General features: G+C 42.9%; 1 protein-coding gene across 1 annotated transcript; it reads right to left on the bottom strand.

Moving 5' to 3' along the window:
• Window positions 1-239: 239 nt before the first annotated feature.
• Window positions 240-18,068, bottom strand: LOC119442844 (ubiquitin-conjugating enzyme E2 Q2). Its single transcript, XM_037707885.2, has 6 exons — window positions 17,778-18,068; window positions 16,509-16,613; window positions 7,820-7,912; window positions 4,082-4,197; window positions 2,553-2,703; window positions 240-651 (listed from the first exon to the last, which is right to left on the bottom strand). Exons 1-6 carry the CDS (start codon window positions 17,937-17,939, stop codon window positions 259-261), a joined length of 1,020 nt encoding a protein of 339 aa, XP_037563813.1. The 5' UTR covers window positions 17,940-18,068; the 3' UTR covers window positions 240-258.
• Window positions 18,069-19,972: the final 1,904 nt, after the last annotated feature.

Raw genomic sequence — 19,972 nt, 5'->3', positions numbered from 1 at the left:
AATGCAGCCTGTTTATAATGCTGCTATTAAGGCAGTCAGAAAATCACACATTTAAAACCATACATTGTTGTATCCTTGCCATTTTCATAAACCTTTGATAAATCGAACGTAATAGGCTAAGCCCACCACTCTGTATAGCCAGCTAAAGCCAGCTTAAGAGTGGCAGAGACCACACAGAAAGGAAACATGCTAGAGTGGAGTGGAATCAAGCTAAGTGGGAGCAGCCTTTTCTTTGGTTAGAAGTTACACAACAGCACATTAGCTCACCTTGTTGCCACTGAACTGGATGCGGGCTTTGCCCTTGACCAGGGTGGCAGCTATCTGAAGGATGATGGCCTCAACAGTGTAGGCACTGCTCCAGCCTTGCCGCGTCAGCAGCTCCATACAGATGGCACCGCCGCCTAGCACGTATCCACCCGAGATCATGGGGTTGACGACGCGGATGAAGGGTGGCTCAAAGGGGTAGTTCTCTTTGAACAGAATGTTGAGCAAGATGTGGTCCTTGCCCTCCTTCTCCTTCAATAGGGTCAGGTCACTGTGCAGTGGCGAATCAGAGTCCACAATGCGCAGCATCACATTCCACTCATATAGGCTGTCATTCACCAGCTCCACACAGAAGACGCCTCGCCGGTAGCTTTCCGACCGGTACACCTGGGCCCCAAAACAAAGACTCCTTAGCAACCTCTCCATTGCCAGGTTTGACAAAAGCACTGACATGAAGCACGAGTAAACCCACAAAGTGCAAAAATGAGCGCGTCCATGTGACGATATTGAAAAGATTTGGAATTTTCAATTTGCTCAGACTCACGGCCTTCCAGACTGAAATATATATATATATATATACAGGGTGTCCCAGCTAAATGTAGCCAATGTTTTAAAAAGGACGGAGTGTGCTAGGAGGCTCAAACCAACTGAGTTGTGTTGAGGATCGCGTGTCCTAGTCTGTAATACTTTTTTTATTTTGCAAAGTCAATTAATTAGTATAAACTACAGTAGAACCTCGCTGATACGTTCCCGCTTAATGCGATTACCCGGCTCCTAGGTTCGCAATCGCGAAAAATAAACATAACCCCATAGAGGAATGTGTTAATATGTTCCGGTTAATACGTTCCCGGAAAATACGTTTATTCGGCAGCAACGTTCAGCATTGGGGCAAACTGCGGTCATATGATACGTTCTGCAGCGAAAAATTATCATTCAGGTGTGCAAAAAGGCCGCTCTCATGTGCTTGTGAAGCGCTAAGTGGCAGACGGCCGCCGCGCGGCTTCTCTGCAGTGCTCCATTCCCCCCCCCCCCTCCAGCGACTTCTCTGCATTGCTCGTTCGCCCGAAGTGACGAAGCGCGGCAGCAGCGGCGAGCGATTTGACCTTTGCGCTACCTCGCCCCTCACTTCAACTCGAACTACTAAGCGGCGAAAACAGGCGGACGCCGCGCACGCGGCGCTACGACTCGCCGAGATTGTAGCGGAGGTGGTGGCGGACGAGGCGCCTGAAGACGGCAGCAAGAACGAAGGCTTGGGCCCACCAGCTACCTTCGCCGAAGTTCTTGCTGGCCTGGAAGCCTTACAAAGCTTCTTTCGCACGAAAGACAACGAAAATGCGGACAAGGGTCTGCCATGTGTGCAAAAGGAGTTGTTCCTGTCGAAGGGTGTGACGCACCAGCAGAAAATACAGCCGAATCTTGATAATTCGAACTCGAAGGGGCCCGGAAGTTTGTTCGAATCGAATTAAAAGAAGGACTTATTTTTGACGTATTTGTGCCCCATAGCGCTACGTACGAACGGTGTGAGTCGTTAAATATCGCGGCGCGCAAGCACATAGCGAGCGAGGGCCATGAAACTGCCCCCGCCGGCCAACACTCACATCCCGATAGCGCCTCATCCTCTTCACAACCACAATCTCTCTCTCTCGCATCCCGATAACGGCAGTGAACGAAACTTCAGGGAGCGGGCGGCGCCGGTACGGCAACGCGCGGAGACTCCGCGCCGACTCCGGTCGCGGAGACTCCGGTCATGGAGTTGGTCGTCTGGGAGCGCCGAGATACTGGCGCTATTGTGTGGTTGTTTTTGTACTTTGCAGGCTTTCTTTAAAGCCAATTACAAGAAGGTCCATCAATAGTACTTAGTTGCAAACACTTCAGTCGGCCATTTTTAAATGTGATTTACAACCTTCGTATTGGCACTTTCTTGGTGAAGCCAATATTTAAAAAGTCAGGCAATTAGTTTAGACTAATTAATTGACTTTGGAAAACAAACAAAAAATGCCGCAGACTAGGACACATGATCCTCAACACGACCGAGTTGGTTTGAGCCTCCTAGCACTACGTCATGTTTAAAACATTTACTACCTTTAGCTGGGACACCCTGTATATATATGTTCTTTATGTTTCTTGGGCAGCCATAGGTGGAGGCTGACATCCGCAGCTGGAGGAATATGCGCTATAGAACATGGAACCATGAACGTTAATGTCCATATCTCATTAACAACCTCACACCTGAACGAATATTTTGCAGCACAAGGAGGAGTGAGCTGAAACATCTCGGCAACGCCCACCTCTCTGAGCTCCTTCATGAGCCTGTCGGTGGCCTGCACCGAGCCCGAGACTGAACCGCGCAGGTAGTCCTGCCGTTGGTTCTGCCGCAGCCGCTCTAGTGTTGCATGGTTCTCCATACTCAGGTCATCCTCCTTGCTCTTCTCCGAGGACCTGCACCAGCAGCAAATAATGCATACTTAGCCCGGCAAGCTACTGTGCACACACAAGCAAGCACAAGCTTTGTGACAGCTTCAGACACAAGGACCCAGAAGGAGTCAAACTAGTCTTTAGTCCTTACTGATGTACTCCGAGTCACTTTCACAAAGTCAATCATTCAATTCAAAGCCATTCAATGACACAGAAATCCATCCACAAAGCCATCTACATCAGGGTATTGCACTGACCAATCCATTTGATAGATTGACCTCTTTTAGATTGCAGGAGCTCTTTTAGAGTGCTATTTCCACCATAATGATAGATTCGAAGGATGTGTTACTGTATGTCTCACTTTCTACTGATGCATGAACTGTCTGGGAAGCAGCCAAGGATTAGAAACATTTCTGAATCTATGTGTAGCCAATCATGCCACTCTTCCATCGTCATTCACATCTATTTATACCAGTGGCAGCTTCTCAACTTCAAGTACAAATGCCTTAACGGCAAGTCTTTATCGCAATAAAAAAAAAAAAGTGCAAATGTCCGAAAAATATCCAAGAGATGACCTTCTCCGTGCTGAAATCCCATGTGCTAGCTGTATCGTGAATGTTGTGTTTCAAATCTGGAGATTGTTTTATACGTAGAAGTACGCAATCCTGGAACCCCTTAGGGAGAATGCTAAAGGCAAACTAAGTCCATCTAAAGTGGTAGATTAGTTCTACAGATTCCCAATGCATCATTTTTATGGAGAACAAAGCGTTCCCAAGCAAGGGAGTCATGACGTACACATTAAACAGGATTGCCAATACCACTGTAAAATAGAATATCAGCACCTATGATATGTGTCTCCCATGTAGTTGGTAAATTTCAGTCTACCGCTACATATTTACATTGCATTTTAAATAAACGTAAACACAGTTTGGAAATTTTGCAGGGCCTACCAATAGAATAACTCATCAGCACTAACTGATCACACTGCTTTTTCAGCATTTTCCATGAGAGCGTGGCAATATATCTGCGGCCTCTGGTTCAAAGCAGGCAGGTGCGCAAAGCAGAATCTGACTTTCTCCTAGATGCGACTCATGGAGGTCACATCTGCTTGATGTGAGTGGAGGTCACATCTTTCTGGAGATAACATTTGCTTTACCCAGTGACCTAAATTCTTCACTGTACATAATTTGAATTAAGGAATATTTGTGTGACAATTTCACCAATTTCCTCAACAACTATGTCATCTCTTGGCAGAAAATGAGTGCTGTGATGCTTGTACAATGGCAATCTAACTATCTAAACTACTTTGCTGTTTATTGTCACCTCAAACAGATTGCACACAGCTACATGCATGTGCAGAACAAAGGAAAGCAAACTGTTGAATACGGACAAGTGCACTGACCCCGTGTCATCGTCTATTTCCATTTGCATGTCGTCATCAACGTCCGTCTCATCTTCTTCCTCCGAGTGCTGCTGAGGTGCCTGTAGCAGGTCGGGTAAGTTGCCAACGTCTGATTGCTGCGCACAAGAGAGAAGGGTGCCACGGATCACATCGCAAGTACTGGGTTTGATTAAACAGCTCGCAATTCCATAGCCTTTCGTGACATGGTTGCATTTGCATGAGAAAAAAAACACTTCATGTGTACCTAAGTAATGCAGCCCTAAAGGACAATTTTCAACCTAGCACAAAAAACACACGCTTGTTATGTCCACACAAGTGAAGCCCATGTCATCCGATGTCAATACTCTTGACCCAACATGAGATAAAACTTTACCTTATGCAACTGTTGCATAAAAAGTCGTCACCGATTACAAACATGCAGCACAAAAATCCTGCAATTTTAAAGAATTGCAACAGCTACAGAGAAGCAGTGTGCTGCGTGGTATATATACTTAAACGCTGCCAAAAGTGATCAGCAAAAAAAAAAAAAAAAAATCACCGACAATTACAATACTCTCTAATGGAAACTTTGAGCGCAGCTCTGTATGCGTTTTCATTTTGCAGTATACTGGTTGGCATGGACAATCTGTCTCGTGCAGCACGTTGCAAACGAAGCGCAGTGTCGCGCGACTGCCTCGCTTATTGGGAGATTGTGAGAGGCAGAACGTGGGCAGCCGCCGCAGACAGACCTCCACTCATGCAGCACTTTCCATATATGGTATCGAACGCGCTTGCAGCATGCCATCGGTGAACAGACGATGGCGTGCTTATCTGGCCCCATCTCGTGGCGGTCATGACCGCAGAGCCCATCTTGTGCGGTACTACGCTTTTCTTCTCGCACTTTTGCCATAACCTCCTACACTTTCCTCCTCACGCTCTCTTTGCTCTCGCTGTATTTCATCCCCGCTGTGCTCCACATTCGCTCTTTCATCCTTCGCTCTGCTCGTTCGCTTGGTTATGCCAAAGCACGCTGACGCTCGGCGCATGAAAGGGCGTCTACAAGCTGTGCTCTAAAAAAGTCAGTTTTGCCCAAAAGACAAAGCAGTGACAACAGCAAACTATTAGACAATTGCACAAAGTAAGATTTGTAGTTTTATTGGCCATAAGTAAAATTTTCTTCTTTCTTCCATCGACGGGTTCTTCTTTCTTGCTGTTTTAGTTTGTCTTCGTAGTCATCAGCTTTCCTTAAGCCGCTGCACTGTTCTCGGGCTTCAGTATTCAGATACTCAAAATCGTGGATGTTAATAATTAGAACTGAATTTAATTGCAGAAGACGGAGCTTACCCTGCGAGAATATAATAAACAAGGAAAGCGAGTACACATTAATGAATGCAGCTGAGCAAAGGCCTCAGGGCAGTCCGTCGCCCCTTGGCAAATCGGTCCGTTGTCTCTCAAGTGTCGCCTACACTGCCATGCTCAGCCGCCCACATTCTCACCCCCAGCTCCAGGACCACGTGTCCAGGCTCCATAACTAACACCGGTGGTGGGCGCCACTAGAACCTACCGAGCTGCCCACACCGTCTCGCTGCCGACCCAAACCTTCTCCAGATGCCTCTAGCGGCGCACCGTGCGATTTATGGTGCTCACAAGACCCAGTGCACGAGAACCCCTGCCGCTCCCTTTTTCGCCGACACCAGTCTGGCCACCGCCACTTTGCAGGCTTTCTCTGGAAGCCACTCGGGTCGCGAGCAAGCAGCACAACATTGCAAGGAAACAAATACACAAGCACACAGAGACCCCAGAGGAGACAAGTGACCACGCATTCCAACTAAAAAAGGATGTATACATGACTCAATCAAGGCGAACCTTCACAACGCCCTTATACCATATAAGTGCAGTAAACATTCAATTTTGCACCTCTAGACATCTGTGTGATGCTCAATAATATTTGATTGACTGATACACAAGCGTGGTGTCATGCACTTAAAGACAAACATTATGTGCTACTATGCATAACAAAAAAAAAAAAATACCACTGAACTTTTCCTACTCTACTAGCCCACACACCTCGACTGAAGTCAATGAACACAAGTATCTCGAAATTACAATTACTAACAACCTAAACTGGCATAACCATATTACCAACACTGTTCTCGTGGCTTTTAGAAAACTATGTCTACTACGCCATAAGCGTAAAGATGCATCTGCATCCCCTGAAGTGAAGTCATTAGCTAATACTACATTTATTCCACCCAAACAAGAATATTCTTGAATTATTTAAGATCCATTCTCTAGAACTAACAGTAATGCCCTTGAGAGCATACATAATATCCTTGAGAGACAATCGTTTTATTTTTTACAACAGCCGTGAAGTGTCTGTAACCGAGTTATTGTGCACTAATGGACTTCACACCCTTCAAACAATTCAAGAAATGTTACCACTGAAATTCCTTTACGCATTAATAAGCTGTAAACTTTCTTTAGATCTTAGCCTATAACTTTTTTTTGTTTGCATCAAGAAAGATTAGTCATTGCCACACCTCTTACTCTCTCTCTTACCTTGCGAAGACAAACCTCTTGAAGTATTCCTTTTTCCCCAGAACTATAGAAGAATGGAGTGCCATACCTTTTCATTATCTTAACTCTGCAGAATCACTTGAAACTGATTTTCAACAGATCATTCAACTGAAACTGGTGTTTCATGCTGTTTTGTTTGCTTTCTTAAGATTTCCTTTTCTTTTTCTTCTTTTTTCCTGTCATGTTATATTAGCGTTCTAGCCTTTGTATGCATATTTATCTGTGTACCTTACCCCTTCTGCTTGGGACACAAGGCCTGCAGTATGACTGCGAGCACATGCTTTCACAGTGCCGGCAACGGGGAGTGCACATGCTTGTCCAAAAGGGAATATTTCAGGCTGCCGTTCACCATTTGAACTGCGACACGTCTTCAAAAGTCTGACCACATGAACTGCAACACTAAGCGCACAGGAAGAAGGTGTGTGTGAAGCCCCGAGAGATCTCTGCTCAACCTTGCATGGTTGCCTTTTCCTCTGGCAACCACAGCACATGACCTCCAATTAACAGTACGCAGGTCGCCATGTGCGTATGTGCTTGACCGTGCGGCAGCCATGCAGCCACTGCCGGGCTAGATCACATGACCTCGAACACAGGGCACATGAAGACTGCGCGCATGAAGTCACCTGCCTTTTTGATGTGTGGGCTGCTCATCCTCCTCACACTTATACTTTCCTCAGGACAACATGGTGGTAACAGCGAAAATGTACCTCAAGTGTCTGTATAGTTGCCATCAGCTTTCATAACAGGCGTACGCACACACATATCCATAGTGCTTTCTAAAATTTACTATAGAGGGAACTCTGGCACTGTGACCATTCAGCTACCATGGAAATGATGGGTAGCACAGTACAGCCCTATCTTCAAACTTGTGGCTTCAGACATTCTTGAGGCAGCCCCCCCCATTGTGTTTTATTTTTTTTTATTTCCAAAAATAATACTTTTTCTAAGACAGAAAGGCAATAAATCTCGGCATGCATGCATAATCATTGCGAATAGTTGCAACATTTGTTATAAAAGACCAATTTGCAATATCACAACACTGTTTGAAGTCAGATGGGTAAAGTTTAGACAAATCCAACACACCCTCGCACCAGAGATCTTGCTAGTAATTTTTGTAGGAAACTATGCTCAGATCTAAATATGCAAGCAGGACTACTTGTGGAAGCACACCGGTTGCCTCACCTGGAAGTAATCTATTGTTTCCAACTCTGCTGGTTCTGGCAAGCTGTGGACCTTGCACAGTTCTGTGACTAATAGCTTCACCTGTTGAAGAAGCTGCAATCAAACCGGGAAAGAAAAACAGCAATTAAGATCAAGCCTTTAGGAACAAATTCCATTTCTTTCAGAATAAAATGCCGCAAGAGGATATATCAGTGATGGACCAGCCACTTAACTATTTAGCTCAGCAACAAGCACTTTTGGTGCATTTAGTACACCAAATATTTTCTCATTTTAAACTGAAAGTCAATAAACATAGTGGAGCCGGTTCTATGCACATCAATGAGGCATTTGGCAATAAAAATTACAAACTAGTTTCATGAATTTTCATGGAATTGCATTCCCCGTGAGTATATCACGGTATTAAATCCAGTTCTACAATTTTGACTTGCAAGAGGCATTGCGCATTTGGTGCGTTTAAAGAGAGCAAGAAGATTTTCTAAAAATTTGTAAAGTGGCACCTTTCACTATGCCACCATGTGCGACCAGACATTATACGACGTTTCTTGATCCACATCTTTGTTGAGTGAGCTGCGTGTAACGCTGGTAGAAGGAATACCGTAGTGCTACACAAACACCACAGACAAAATTACACAGGACAGCACACTGATCTTCCACCCAAGAAAAAATAGTAAAACAGCGAATGGAAGATTAAAAAAAGCCGAAATCTTGCACTAGGTGCATGGGACATAGAGGGCTGCCAACATGAAAAGTCAATTTCCCTCACTTGCCCAAATAATTATATAATACTAAATATTCACTGTTTTCTTCTTCACTTCTACTTTTACGATCAGAAATAATATTGTAAAGCCTTTACGCTTAAGTGGAAATTTCACAAATATTAGTTCTGTGGGCTAAATCCATGGCCAAAAGAAATCTGGTGAGGAGAAGTGATACATGAGCGATCCAAACTCATGCGAGCCGAGAGTCAAGCGTTTATTTTGCATGCCTTCTGCACCAAGCTGTCAGTGCTGTATGCAAGAGTAGCAGCGGAAGGCGCACCGCTACACTAATTTTGCAATATTTGCAGAAAAAAGTTCGAGTGATCCAGTGTTGCAAGATGATTGCACAACAAGCCGCCAAACGGCTGGAGGGAATAACCCAAATATGGCCAAAGCCGCTGCTATTCTGTGTTATCTCGGAAAAAAATATATAAATTACCTATAAAATTCTAGCTATATATGGAGCCAAAAACTTTCCTTAAACAAGCAAGATTCCCTTTATTCCCACATAGACTTGAAAATTACATTATCTGGGAAATTTCCCTGGAGTTGACAGCCCTGGGGACATATATGACCCATGCTCTATGGACTACGAAATAAGACCAAATACAACAACGAGTAATAAATTTGACCTATTTTTCAGCTTTTCTGTTCCCCATTTAAGCAAATGTGTAACTGTCACACGCTGATTCAGTATCCGTTCAAAAAAAGTGTTTAGCAATTGTCTCTACTTGACGCTGTAGCACATGTCGGGAAGTTGTGCCTCTGTAGTTTTCCCTTCATTGCCACAGAAAGTTGTCCGAGAGTTTAGTATTTTAAATTTGCCATGGGAATGAACAGACTGACAAGCAAGTCAGGAATGCTCGACAAGGCTACTCAGCAATAGTTTGCATGGCTTTCGGTTCTCATGGTGCTTAAATATTCTACTGTTATCATTGCGGTTATGAATGCTTACCTGTGTGCCCTAATAGATAAGGTGCAAATCTGGTCTCATATAAACTTAATTTACAATATTATTGATACATCGCACTTGTTAATAAACACTGCACTAGATACCTTCTTTACTGCAAGTAAATCGCAGCGCTTTGCAAGACCAAATGCAATATTTCGGCAACTGCATGCTAGTGCCTGTTCCTTAATATGCAATCCTCTAGTTTCCACAAATATTTCCCCAATGCACCTTAAGGAGTGCTAGTACACAAAGAGCAGTAATACTAAGCCGCCTGCACTGCAATGCATGTATCATCATAGTAGCACAACTACCGCATGGTCATTACGTGACCCACATTTATTTTTATGGGGTTGTGCCCGACGCCTTATTCTGCAGCATTTCAAGCGAGTGCCTCTATTTCAGTATTACCAAATTAAAGTGGTACTTAAATAATGATAAATTCACATACCAAAATCCTAGGTCATCAATCAACATTGTCTGAATACATAGGTCTTTATTACTAACCGAACAATGCTTCCTTTTAGATCAATATTCTGAACATGCTGGCTGCACTTATTATACAACCACATCACCACAAAGCTGTGTGCCCCATTAACAGATTGCGTATTAATAATCCTGTGTCATTGCACTAACACAAAACTAGGGCTATGTCGTTTCTTGCATTAGCAGAGTAATGAAAGTTGCCTTTAAGTGAGCCTAATCATTTGGCTATCCGAGAAATAAAATTCTACACAGTGAAGTATGTAGGAAACATTTGTGCGAGATAAGGCCTTCACGAATTATGGTAACCGACTGAGAGCATTTTATGTACTGTTCCATCTTAGTAAAATACTTGAGGTTCTTAAGTACTGTCATTAAACAAAAAAGAAGAAAAAAAATATTTTTGTACACCAGCTCTGACTAATGACAAAGTAATCATAGGAAATGATGTAATGCTACTTTTTAAAATGACAGCTTTTCAAACTATTGTATAAGACTAACAGGAGCATTGTGCTGTATTATCTGTCGCTTTACCTGCTTACTGTCATTATCTGTTATATGTCATTGCTCCTGCTACTGTTTGTGTGAAAACAACGTGTAAAAAATAGCTGAACAAAAGAAAAGGAAAAATAGTAAATGAAAGAAAATGAACGCTTAACCTTGCACTGGGCCACGCAATGCTTGAAACAGCGAAGCTCGGCGATTGTAGCCCAGCATTTTCCAGAAGTGCACGTGAACTTTTCATCTTATTACTCATGATGATAATTTCTTTTCACGCGTCTCGGACTTACGGCTGTCACTGCGCTTTGCATAGCACAGCTTGCAACACCGACAACGCGTTCCAGCAGACCAGCTCCGTGAATGCGTCTCTCCCTCTCTCTCTCATTTTCTCTATCTCTCTTCTTCTTATTTCTTCTTCACCTCGCGGAGCACAAGCGTGGGAATGCAGTCATATGGTTTGCATAAATGCATGTTCTGCAAGCGTGGCTGTATAGCCTAGTAGTTACGACGCTCGCCTTGGGAAGGTCGGTATGCGGGTTCGAACTCTGCCTCGGCAAGAAAGTTTCTTTTATTTCTTGATACGAACCACAAACCACAAATTACACCTGGCTTGAACAGCTTCGCTGTTAAAAAAAAAAGGAAAAGAAAGAAAAACAGAAACCTTACACTTGCACAGTGCCATCAGGATTATGTAGTGGTACACATCAAAGCAAGGTTGCTTTCATGGACTTTAATGGCAAACAAATAAGTTTTTTTTATGTGCCGTATTTTTATATTGTTCCTATTTCTTAGTTTATTTAAAAGCAAAACTAAGTTTCATCATTTAGGTCAGTGCACCACCCAGTCCCGATTAATTAAAAGCATCAATGCTTTGCTGGGTTGACAAAATATTGCATTTGCATGTTTTATATTGAAAAATACATATATAAATAAATAAAGAACAAAAGAAAGTAAGGAACGACAAACTTCACTTGAGGTTGGTGAGAAGATTAACAGAAAATGAAAATGCCATTATGTGTGATCCAATAATATGTTACACATGAAAATGCAAGCTAAGCAAAGAAAAGAATGCAGAGTTTTCTTTCTTATAGGCAACAGATTTTCTCAGCTTTTATAAGCAAATATTCAATATTTCTAAACAGTACAGTACATCAGCTTTTACAGCTGATGTACTGCTGAAACACTTCACATTACAGCTGAAACACTTCAGAACCTATGGCCACACATTCACCCTATTGAGGTGACAATTATGTAACATTTCAAACCTTTCCATTTCTCTTTCATGCACATGCACTTTCAACATAAAAGTAAAATTTATATATGGACCAATAAATCTTGGGAGATTGCAAAAGTTGGATGTGGTTTCAAAAAATAAATTGCTCATAGAGAAATGTGTTCTCATAAAACATCAAGTACAACCAAAATACATTAAAAGGTATGTAGTCAGTCAAAATTAACTGGTGACAATGAAAAAAGCCTGGCGTCCACCCAAACACTGCCCAAGCAACAGAGGAAGCACACATGGGTTGCCCGTAAGCCTCCCTGAACTCAAAAATGAGTTACATAGTGGCTGATGTGTATTAGTCTACTATGAACTCATAGCCGTAACAATATTTTGAACTGGTACAGTAACAGCAAAGTGACAGGTTTTGATGAACGGAAATGCAGTCACCGCAGTTTCCCTCATGCTTTGCTACCCTACCCTCTCTCCTCCTTGCCGCATACTCTCACCAACTCTACGCAGTGCAGCCAAAGCTAGAGGTCGCATCCGCGTGCCAGAAGAAAGGCTCCTTCATTATTGCCCTTAATCACCCTCCGCATGAAGGTGACTTAAATGGAAGCTTCATTACAGGTTCAATGGTGCACAATGGGCAAGTCCCCATCCATTCTCAGAACACAGTCGGCGCTTGGCATGTTGGCGCTGTCATTCCTAGACAACCAACCGATCGACAGCTAAACCCTGGTGACATCACATGGAGCACTGTTCACATGGCGCACGAAGAAGGCACCGAAAGGCCAGGAGAGGAGCACGGGATCGCTTTTTGAAATTGTGGCGTTCCGGTGGCACGTAGCCCTGCTACATTCACCAGAGATGATGGTCATCGCATTCTCTAGGCGATGCATACGTTTGTTTTAAATGTGTAAAAAATGAGGGATGTTGTTTAGGGGCCGTTTAAATATTTGCCAAACAACCTGTGCGCTATCCAAACCAGATCAGAGCACCATCAGTGTTGAAAACACGTTGCTTACCACTCAGGCATGCCGTAGTTCAGATTCAAAAGTTAAATACAGCAGTTTATTAACCACATGTCTGCAGGAATTCATACAATTTGGGACAGTATACTATAGCTTGGATGCAACTATAGCTACAAGAAAATGTGTACTTATTTTCATCCACATACCTGTGCCTCCCAAGTAATTGCATTAGATAATTGGGTTTTTACGTGCCGAAACCACGTTTTGATTATGTGGCACGCCGTAGTGGGGGACTCCGGAATAATTTAGACTACCTGGGTTCTTGAATGTGCACCTATATCTAAGTACACGGTTGTTTTCCCATTTCGCCCTCATCGGAATGCGGCCGCCATGGCAGGGATCTGATGCCGCGACTTCGTGCTTAGCAGCCCACTCGTAACATTACCTGTCACATGCAATGCCACTAGTCAACTAAAGTCGGTGACAACCCAAAAATGCATTGCTAAAGGCACTGTTGTCAAACTCGAAAGAGCGTGCGTATAAGTGCATTTTGAAGTGCTGCCAAGATTAACCTATTTTGACAAGGAAGGAGATGGATGAAGAAGTTTCATCTTGGCAGTACTTGAAAACATAAATTATGTTCCAATTAGCCCACATCCAGTTCTTGTGTATAGATGTGCCAGCCAATTATGTTAGCTCATTTCCGGGATGCCAAGGCAGAGGAGAACTTCTTACAATATTGGCATCACCCGAGAACCATGTCACAGAGCGCAGAGGCACAGTGAGCAGGTGCAGTGTGTTCTTGCTGGCGGAGCTTATGCTGCACTTTTACTACAATGCTGAAAGATCCATTTCAGTCAGAATCACTGCCAGACTTTGCAGTGCCAAAAAAGTGCAAGATTGTGGTTGTTCACGCAAGCTGCACTTTGTGAATATTGATGCGCAATGATATACAGAAGAAGTGATCCAACATCCACATTTAACATACTTGAATTTTCCAACTATTTATATCAGTTCAAAAGAGAAAAGGCACATAACAGTAGTTTTAGTAACTGCCCTCCAAGACCCCCCCCCCCCCCCCCGGCACTTTTTCGCTTTGACTTCGTATTTGACCATGTCTAACAAGTCAGAACAAAAAAGATAAAGCAAATGAACAAAATATGTTATTGTTATAACATCAATTTTGGCACTGTTATATGGTCTGATGATTTGATTATGATGTGGTGTCTAGTGGCACAAGAGCCAGAAATGGCCAAAAAGCACCAATCAATTTGTTATATGGTCTGCCCAGTGTATATGTACTTCCTAATGGGGAACACAAGCATTATGGAAGTGTAAGAATTATTTGCATAGAAACAAAGATGTGTATTCAAGCAAGAAGAGGATGAATATAATTTACCTTTGCTTAGAATAATGCTAGCTGTCCCTGTTAATGTCTCCTGTCAATATTCCACTCATTTAATGTCACATAACACTAATGCAAAATTATGTGCGATTTCAGTTTTTACATTGTTACTGAAAAAACCATTTCCTGAGATCACAAGAACTTCTATCTGGAAGAAAGTATGGCTATGTCGGCTAAATAACAAGTAGCCACTGCTAAAATCATGACCAAATGGTACTATTCATGCTACCAATGCAACATAAATTCAGAGGCCTTCATTTAATCCTTCCGCCACCGTCGACGTGTGTCACTACTTGTAACAATGCACTGAATGCATGCAGTGGAAGCTGGTACGGCACTGTAGCTAAGATTGAACTTTTGTCTAATGTACATGGTAAGAAAAGGGGCAAAAGAAAAGATGCTGCAGTTAGAACCTCTTTGACCTATAGTAGTGTTTATTCTATACCACTTCTGTTTCTTAGTAAGTGCCCTTATAAATGACATACATGACAATACACATGGTTTTATTTCTGTTCTGAAAGATCAGGTTAAGCATAAATTACTCATTCTCATTTAATAAACTATGGACAGTGACATCCTGCAGCTTGGTGCAGATAAATCACCACTGCACAAGATGGTTTCAAGTTAAAGCATTGAGCATTGAAATTGCAGCTCTGCAATGGGTCTCAAGGCATTACTGTATCCTTACTACACAAAATAGATTATATGCAAAAGTGTGTACGCCAGTTTTCCCACAGAGCTAACTTTCCCTAACCAAGATGCCTATTTTCCTGCTAGTAGCCCTGCTAAAGCTGAGACGTGTTTTGATGGATATGATGTTGTGGAGAACGGGCGGTGACAGGAATGATTTCACTAACCCATATTTCGATACCTCAGTTAGAATCCCAGCCCAAGGTGCGCCATCTTAGTTGCGTCAAAGAAGGTGTGTGGAGAAGCACACTTGCAAGCTTTCAATATCGTCTATTGAACATTTATCATGAGAAGTGAAGTCACCACAACGATGGTGAAATACAAGTGCCACATATCCTCATTCTACATTACTGTGCGAACAGATGTCTTTCTCGCATGATCAGGGTGTCAAAGGGTGCCTGTGTTGATAACAGCATAGACAGTAACAAACAGTACAGGCCAACAACAGATGATAATGGGGCATGGTAGCACACTGCTTCAACTGTGTGTTTTCCCTCTGCCAGTGCAAATTTGTGTGCTGCATTTTCATCATGTTTGTGTGTAATGTGAGGAAGACGTTATCCTGCCACAAATAAATCTGTGTAAGTGCTCTTTGTGGCCAGGAACAAAGGCCAGCTGTGTCCAGCACATTTTGCAGGCATGCTGTAAATCTAGTTATACAGTGTTTTGCTTTCCAACAAATGTACACAGACAGTATTCCCTTGTATGTATATAATGAAATGTTTAATAGTCACGAAAATTGCTACTCAGTAGAGAAAGTATAGAATTCAAATTTAACTGAATAAGGATGAACACGTGCACACATGCAAGTACAGGTACTGGGATGACATCTTTTGTGTTTCTTGCTATAAATAAAAACCCAAGCCTTCTAAAGTATGCTAAAAATCACCCAGAGAACCCTAAATAAGTCACTGTAATGCTTGTTCTTATTACAGACCAGTTTTGTTTGTACACCAAGGAGGTGGTTGTGAAATGACGTCTCAATACAGTGGTTTACTCCATCCCTGCAGCTACTACACGAGAGCGCACTAGGAGAAACGCTCACTTTTTTTTATGAGCAGCACCATCATAGCTAGCCTTATTGCTACACAAAGTCTTGTAAATTTGATTCTGTGTCGCGATAATGTAGATGACGGCAGGTCAGGCACTTCGACAAAAGTTGAGGATGAAATTAAATATCATTAAAATATTGCGTAATTTTCATACTTGCTATGTGTGTGACCCTTTTACGTGTAAGAAGCACATGGTAGATTTTCTACATATTCGAAAATATGTGTCAATGTTCGGTAAAAGAAGTTGCCTTTTCATAAGAAGCCAGTTCTGCATATGCTGATGCCTCCTATACTAGCCCGTGTAATGCCATAAATACTCAAAAGCTGGATGGTGCCAATGTTGTCAAACTAATTTGCCCTAGTTAACAGGTCAAGCTTTTAAAGCCAATTACATTTTCTCCATAACAAAAAAGCATAAAAGGGAAAACAACTGCTGCCAATATGCTTGGCCAAAGTAACCTAATAAAACTAAATGTGCAGAACAGTCTAACGTGGTGCTTAGCTTGCCTGCAGCGAAGAACCTCCCCAACTTATTGGTGCAGAAATGCATGGGAAGTCCCTTTACTACAAGCATTGATGGCAAACACACTGCATGAATTGGCACAAATCCAATGACACATCGCAGCCAGGACTGCTGATACACCGGAACACTCACGTGGTTGTCTCGGCCTGCGGTGTTTGTAAGAAGCTCAACAATGTTCGTAATGCTTGGGTCCTCAGTATCGGAGAACCAGACCGGTGGTGTTGAGGGGTACGTCTCCTGCAATGTTTTTGTTGCACACTGGTCAAGGAAGAGGCTTCCCGAAAGACATCGGTATTCTTGTTTCATAGTAATTCCGGTCGCTTATGCAGTACTACCGCGTCACAAATGTTGGCGTGAATAACGCCTTTAAACTACCGGCACTACGCTACGCACACGCCAACAATCACAGATCGCAATTCACTTTTTTTTTTTTTTTTTCCGTACGCCGTTGGTCAGAACCACGCACGTCTGACATGCTCATCATATGTAACACGCAGGAACAACAAGTGCGACTGCTCGAACAAAGGTCCACGCTGTCCAGCGGCGATAGGAGCAGGAAACAAAGAAAACCCAAGAGAGTCAACACTCCTACTGCGACGTTCCGCGAAAGTCGGCGTTCGGGGCGACGCTCCTCGCACGGAAGCGTCCAGACATCGGCTGGCAGGATTTTTTTTTTTTTTTTTTTTTCGTTTTTATGTTGCTTGGTCACTGCGCGCTCCTATTTTCAGGTTTCTTTTTCCACCTTCATGCACCCTCTTATGCGGGAGAAAAGGTGATCCAACGGGACAACGCAGTGATTGCTAGTCTAACGACATACGTTCTCCTAAATATGGGATACGCCCGCAAGTTCGTGTCTCCAGCGGGCTGCTATGTTGCGGGCGTCGTAGCCATGGTTCGCGTGAAGGCATAGGTTTCCCCGAATCGTGCTAAACGACTACAGCCCTGGGTGAATTATATGCTTCACCTAGGCCTGTGTTTACACAAGCGTGTTCGCTTGCGTCAGAAGCTGCTGCACGAGGCATTAGCGAAGCAGGACTGCGAGCCCAAAAGCGAGACAGCGTTGCAGCGCGCCAGCCCACGATGGCAACAATACACCGATTTTCAGCACACTCCGTATATCGAACGTATACTTCTGCCACCACCAAAATGTAAGCTCCAGATCATGCTTCGGAGTATACAATGGCACAATAACACAGTTCTTAAGAATGACGAAAGTGTCAAAGAACGCGCACTGCTGGACGTAGGATTTCGCTCGTAAACAATACTCTTGTTCAAGGTCTTGGCCTAGTTAGAAAAAAAAAGGCACTCAGCTGTTAGCGAAAGCGGCCGGTTACGTCACACAAAAACTTCTTAAAACTACACGCAACAACCACACAATACTCCGCTTGCAGTAGTACTCACTGTGATGTTGGCGTGTATTTCAATTTTCTTCCCATTGCGGCCGATAAATCTGCAAGTGAGTTCATCCACTGACGCAGCTACCACTTGGAATCGTTCGTGGTTCTTCGGGAACGACGCTTCCAATGCCCGGATATCTTGCTTGAGACTGTTTAGGCAGGCCATTTTATCACCTCAAGAACATGACAACGTCTGTAGCTGGATCGCGAATTTGAACACGGGAACTTTATGGGACTGACTTTTGACACATTCTACCCCTCACTGACACAATATGGCGGACACTAGTAGAAGAATATGCGCATGCGCACAGCAGCGCACTCTCAAACCCAGTTTCCTCACTGACCGTGTGAAGAACGGTATGAAACTAGATAGAGAGCCGTGGGGGCCTAAGTAAACTTGGATTTTGTTTTGTAACTCATGTGGCCCTTTGTTCCGGCATTCCATTAGTTGTGCGTGCACTTTCGTTTTCGCTCTTTCCGTAGGACTCGCCCCGAGTTCTCATCACCGGTATCCGTCTCAACAAGGTTGTTGCGTTCATTTGCGCTGAAGCAAAGAAACAAGGCTAGTTTTTGAAAGGAGCTTTTTAGTGGGAGTACAATTGTTAATAAGCGTTCTCGGCGTCATCGCTCACGAGTGCTGGCATCTTGAATGGCTGGCAAGTGACAAGTTCGCTCAGCATATTTGGGGTCATTTTTTCATGTGAAACAAAGTATGAAGATTCTAAGGTGATCCCTTGATTGCGATATCGAACCAAATGGCGAGTTGTGGCGTCAAGACCAGTCAAATCTAGTATTTCGTGAAATAATGTCACTCCATACCTTCCCATATTATAATTTATGTGCGCAGTAAATCTCTGGTGGGTATTTACATTACGCCGGAGGCAACTATGCAAAGCAGATGCTCTCTATGCAAATACTGTTGGTGTGGTTCGACAAGCGCCATACTGTGAACATAGAGCCATTCTAAAAACAGCTGAAAAACTTTTTTACTTCCAACAAGGGCAGGAATGCCTGTCGTCCGACACCAGCTTTGTCGTATGCCTTCAATACTAAAAGCAGATTTATAATCCTGCTTTAATTTATGAGGTGCAAATAAAACTCATTAATTTTACATTTCTTCAGTCAGATAGAAGCTCTTTCAAAGAGTTCGAGTTTGTTGTAGTGCCTTCAAAGTTTTAAGTAGGCCAAACAATAAAGTTAACCTATCATAATGACTAATTGCAGTTGGATGACATGGTTGTACTGCAATTACATGTTGTGCCAGTGATAATCAAAAGAACGTAATCTTTCTGAAATGTAGCATTTACCTGAAACATTCAAGTGCACGTAGGATATGATTTAATTTGAACCAATAACTGCAGTTGGCACAAGACCAATCTTGCTCAAGCTCAAGGCCCTGTTATATTGCATGGTGTCCCAAGATATTGGCAGATATCTATACATTCAGCAGCACAGCATTATCTTAAAGATAAGATGAAACATATAAACATAGTTTGCCAAATACAATAGGCAAGCAAGTTCCTTTTTTTTTTTTTTTTTTTTTTTTGAGAATGTTGTAGCTGGTGTGCAGTAAATTTTCTGGTCAATAATTACATCATGTGAACACAAAGATTTTGACCCACCATGGTGGTATAGTGGCTAACACATTGTATCGAGTCCCTCATTATGGCATGCCTCATAATCAAATCGTGGTTTTGGCACGTAAAACTCCAGACTTTTTTTTTTTTTTAATAAAGATTTTGTTTTATGAGCACAGACTGGGCAAGTATAAATGGCTAGCTTGTCACAGCATTTTTTCATTTGCTCCTATAGCAGTTATTAATGCATTGCCTTGAAAACACAGATCTGTTCTTGGTGTTTCAGACAATGAGGCAACTTGTCAGTGGAGCTTGAAGAAGCCTTTAACAACTCATAATATGACATGTACTTCTTAAGCAAGTTACACCTATTCGCTTAAGCCAGCAAGAACAGATTTGGCTTGTAACAAGAGCAGTTATAACTGACAGCAGAACATGAGCCAACCTATGCTTGCACTCCCCGTGCAACAGCATGTCTTTGTATTTCTCGTATCGAACAAGTGGAAATTAAATTTGACAAACCGTTCACAATGTGTTTCATGCAAATTATACCTACACTTCTGTGCACAAATCTGAATTCACTACATGATAAACATTCAGCACTACACTCTGCACGTTTACA

Source organism: Dermacentor silvarum, chromosome 2 (assembly GCF_013339745.2).
Source record: "Dermacentor silvarum isolate Dsil-2018 chromosome 2, BIME_Dsil_1.4, whole genome shotgun sequence".
Classification (NCBI taxonomy): Eukaryota; Metazoa; Arthropoda; class Arachnida; order Ixodida; family Ixodidae; genus Dermacentor; species Dermacentor silvarum.
The sequence above is the reverse complement of the archived record's forward strand: the minus strand, read 5'-3'. Positions and strand labels throughout refer to the sequence as shown.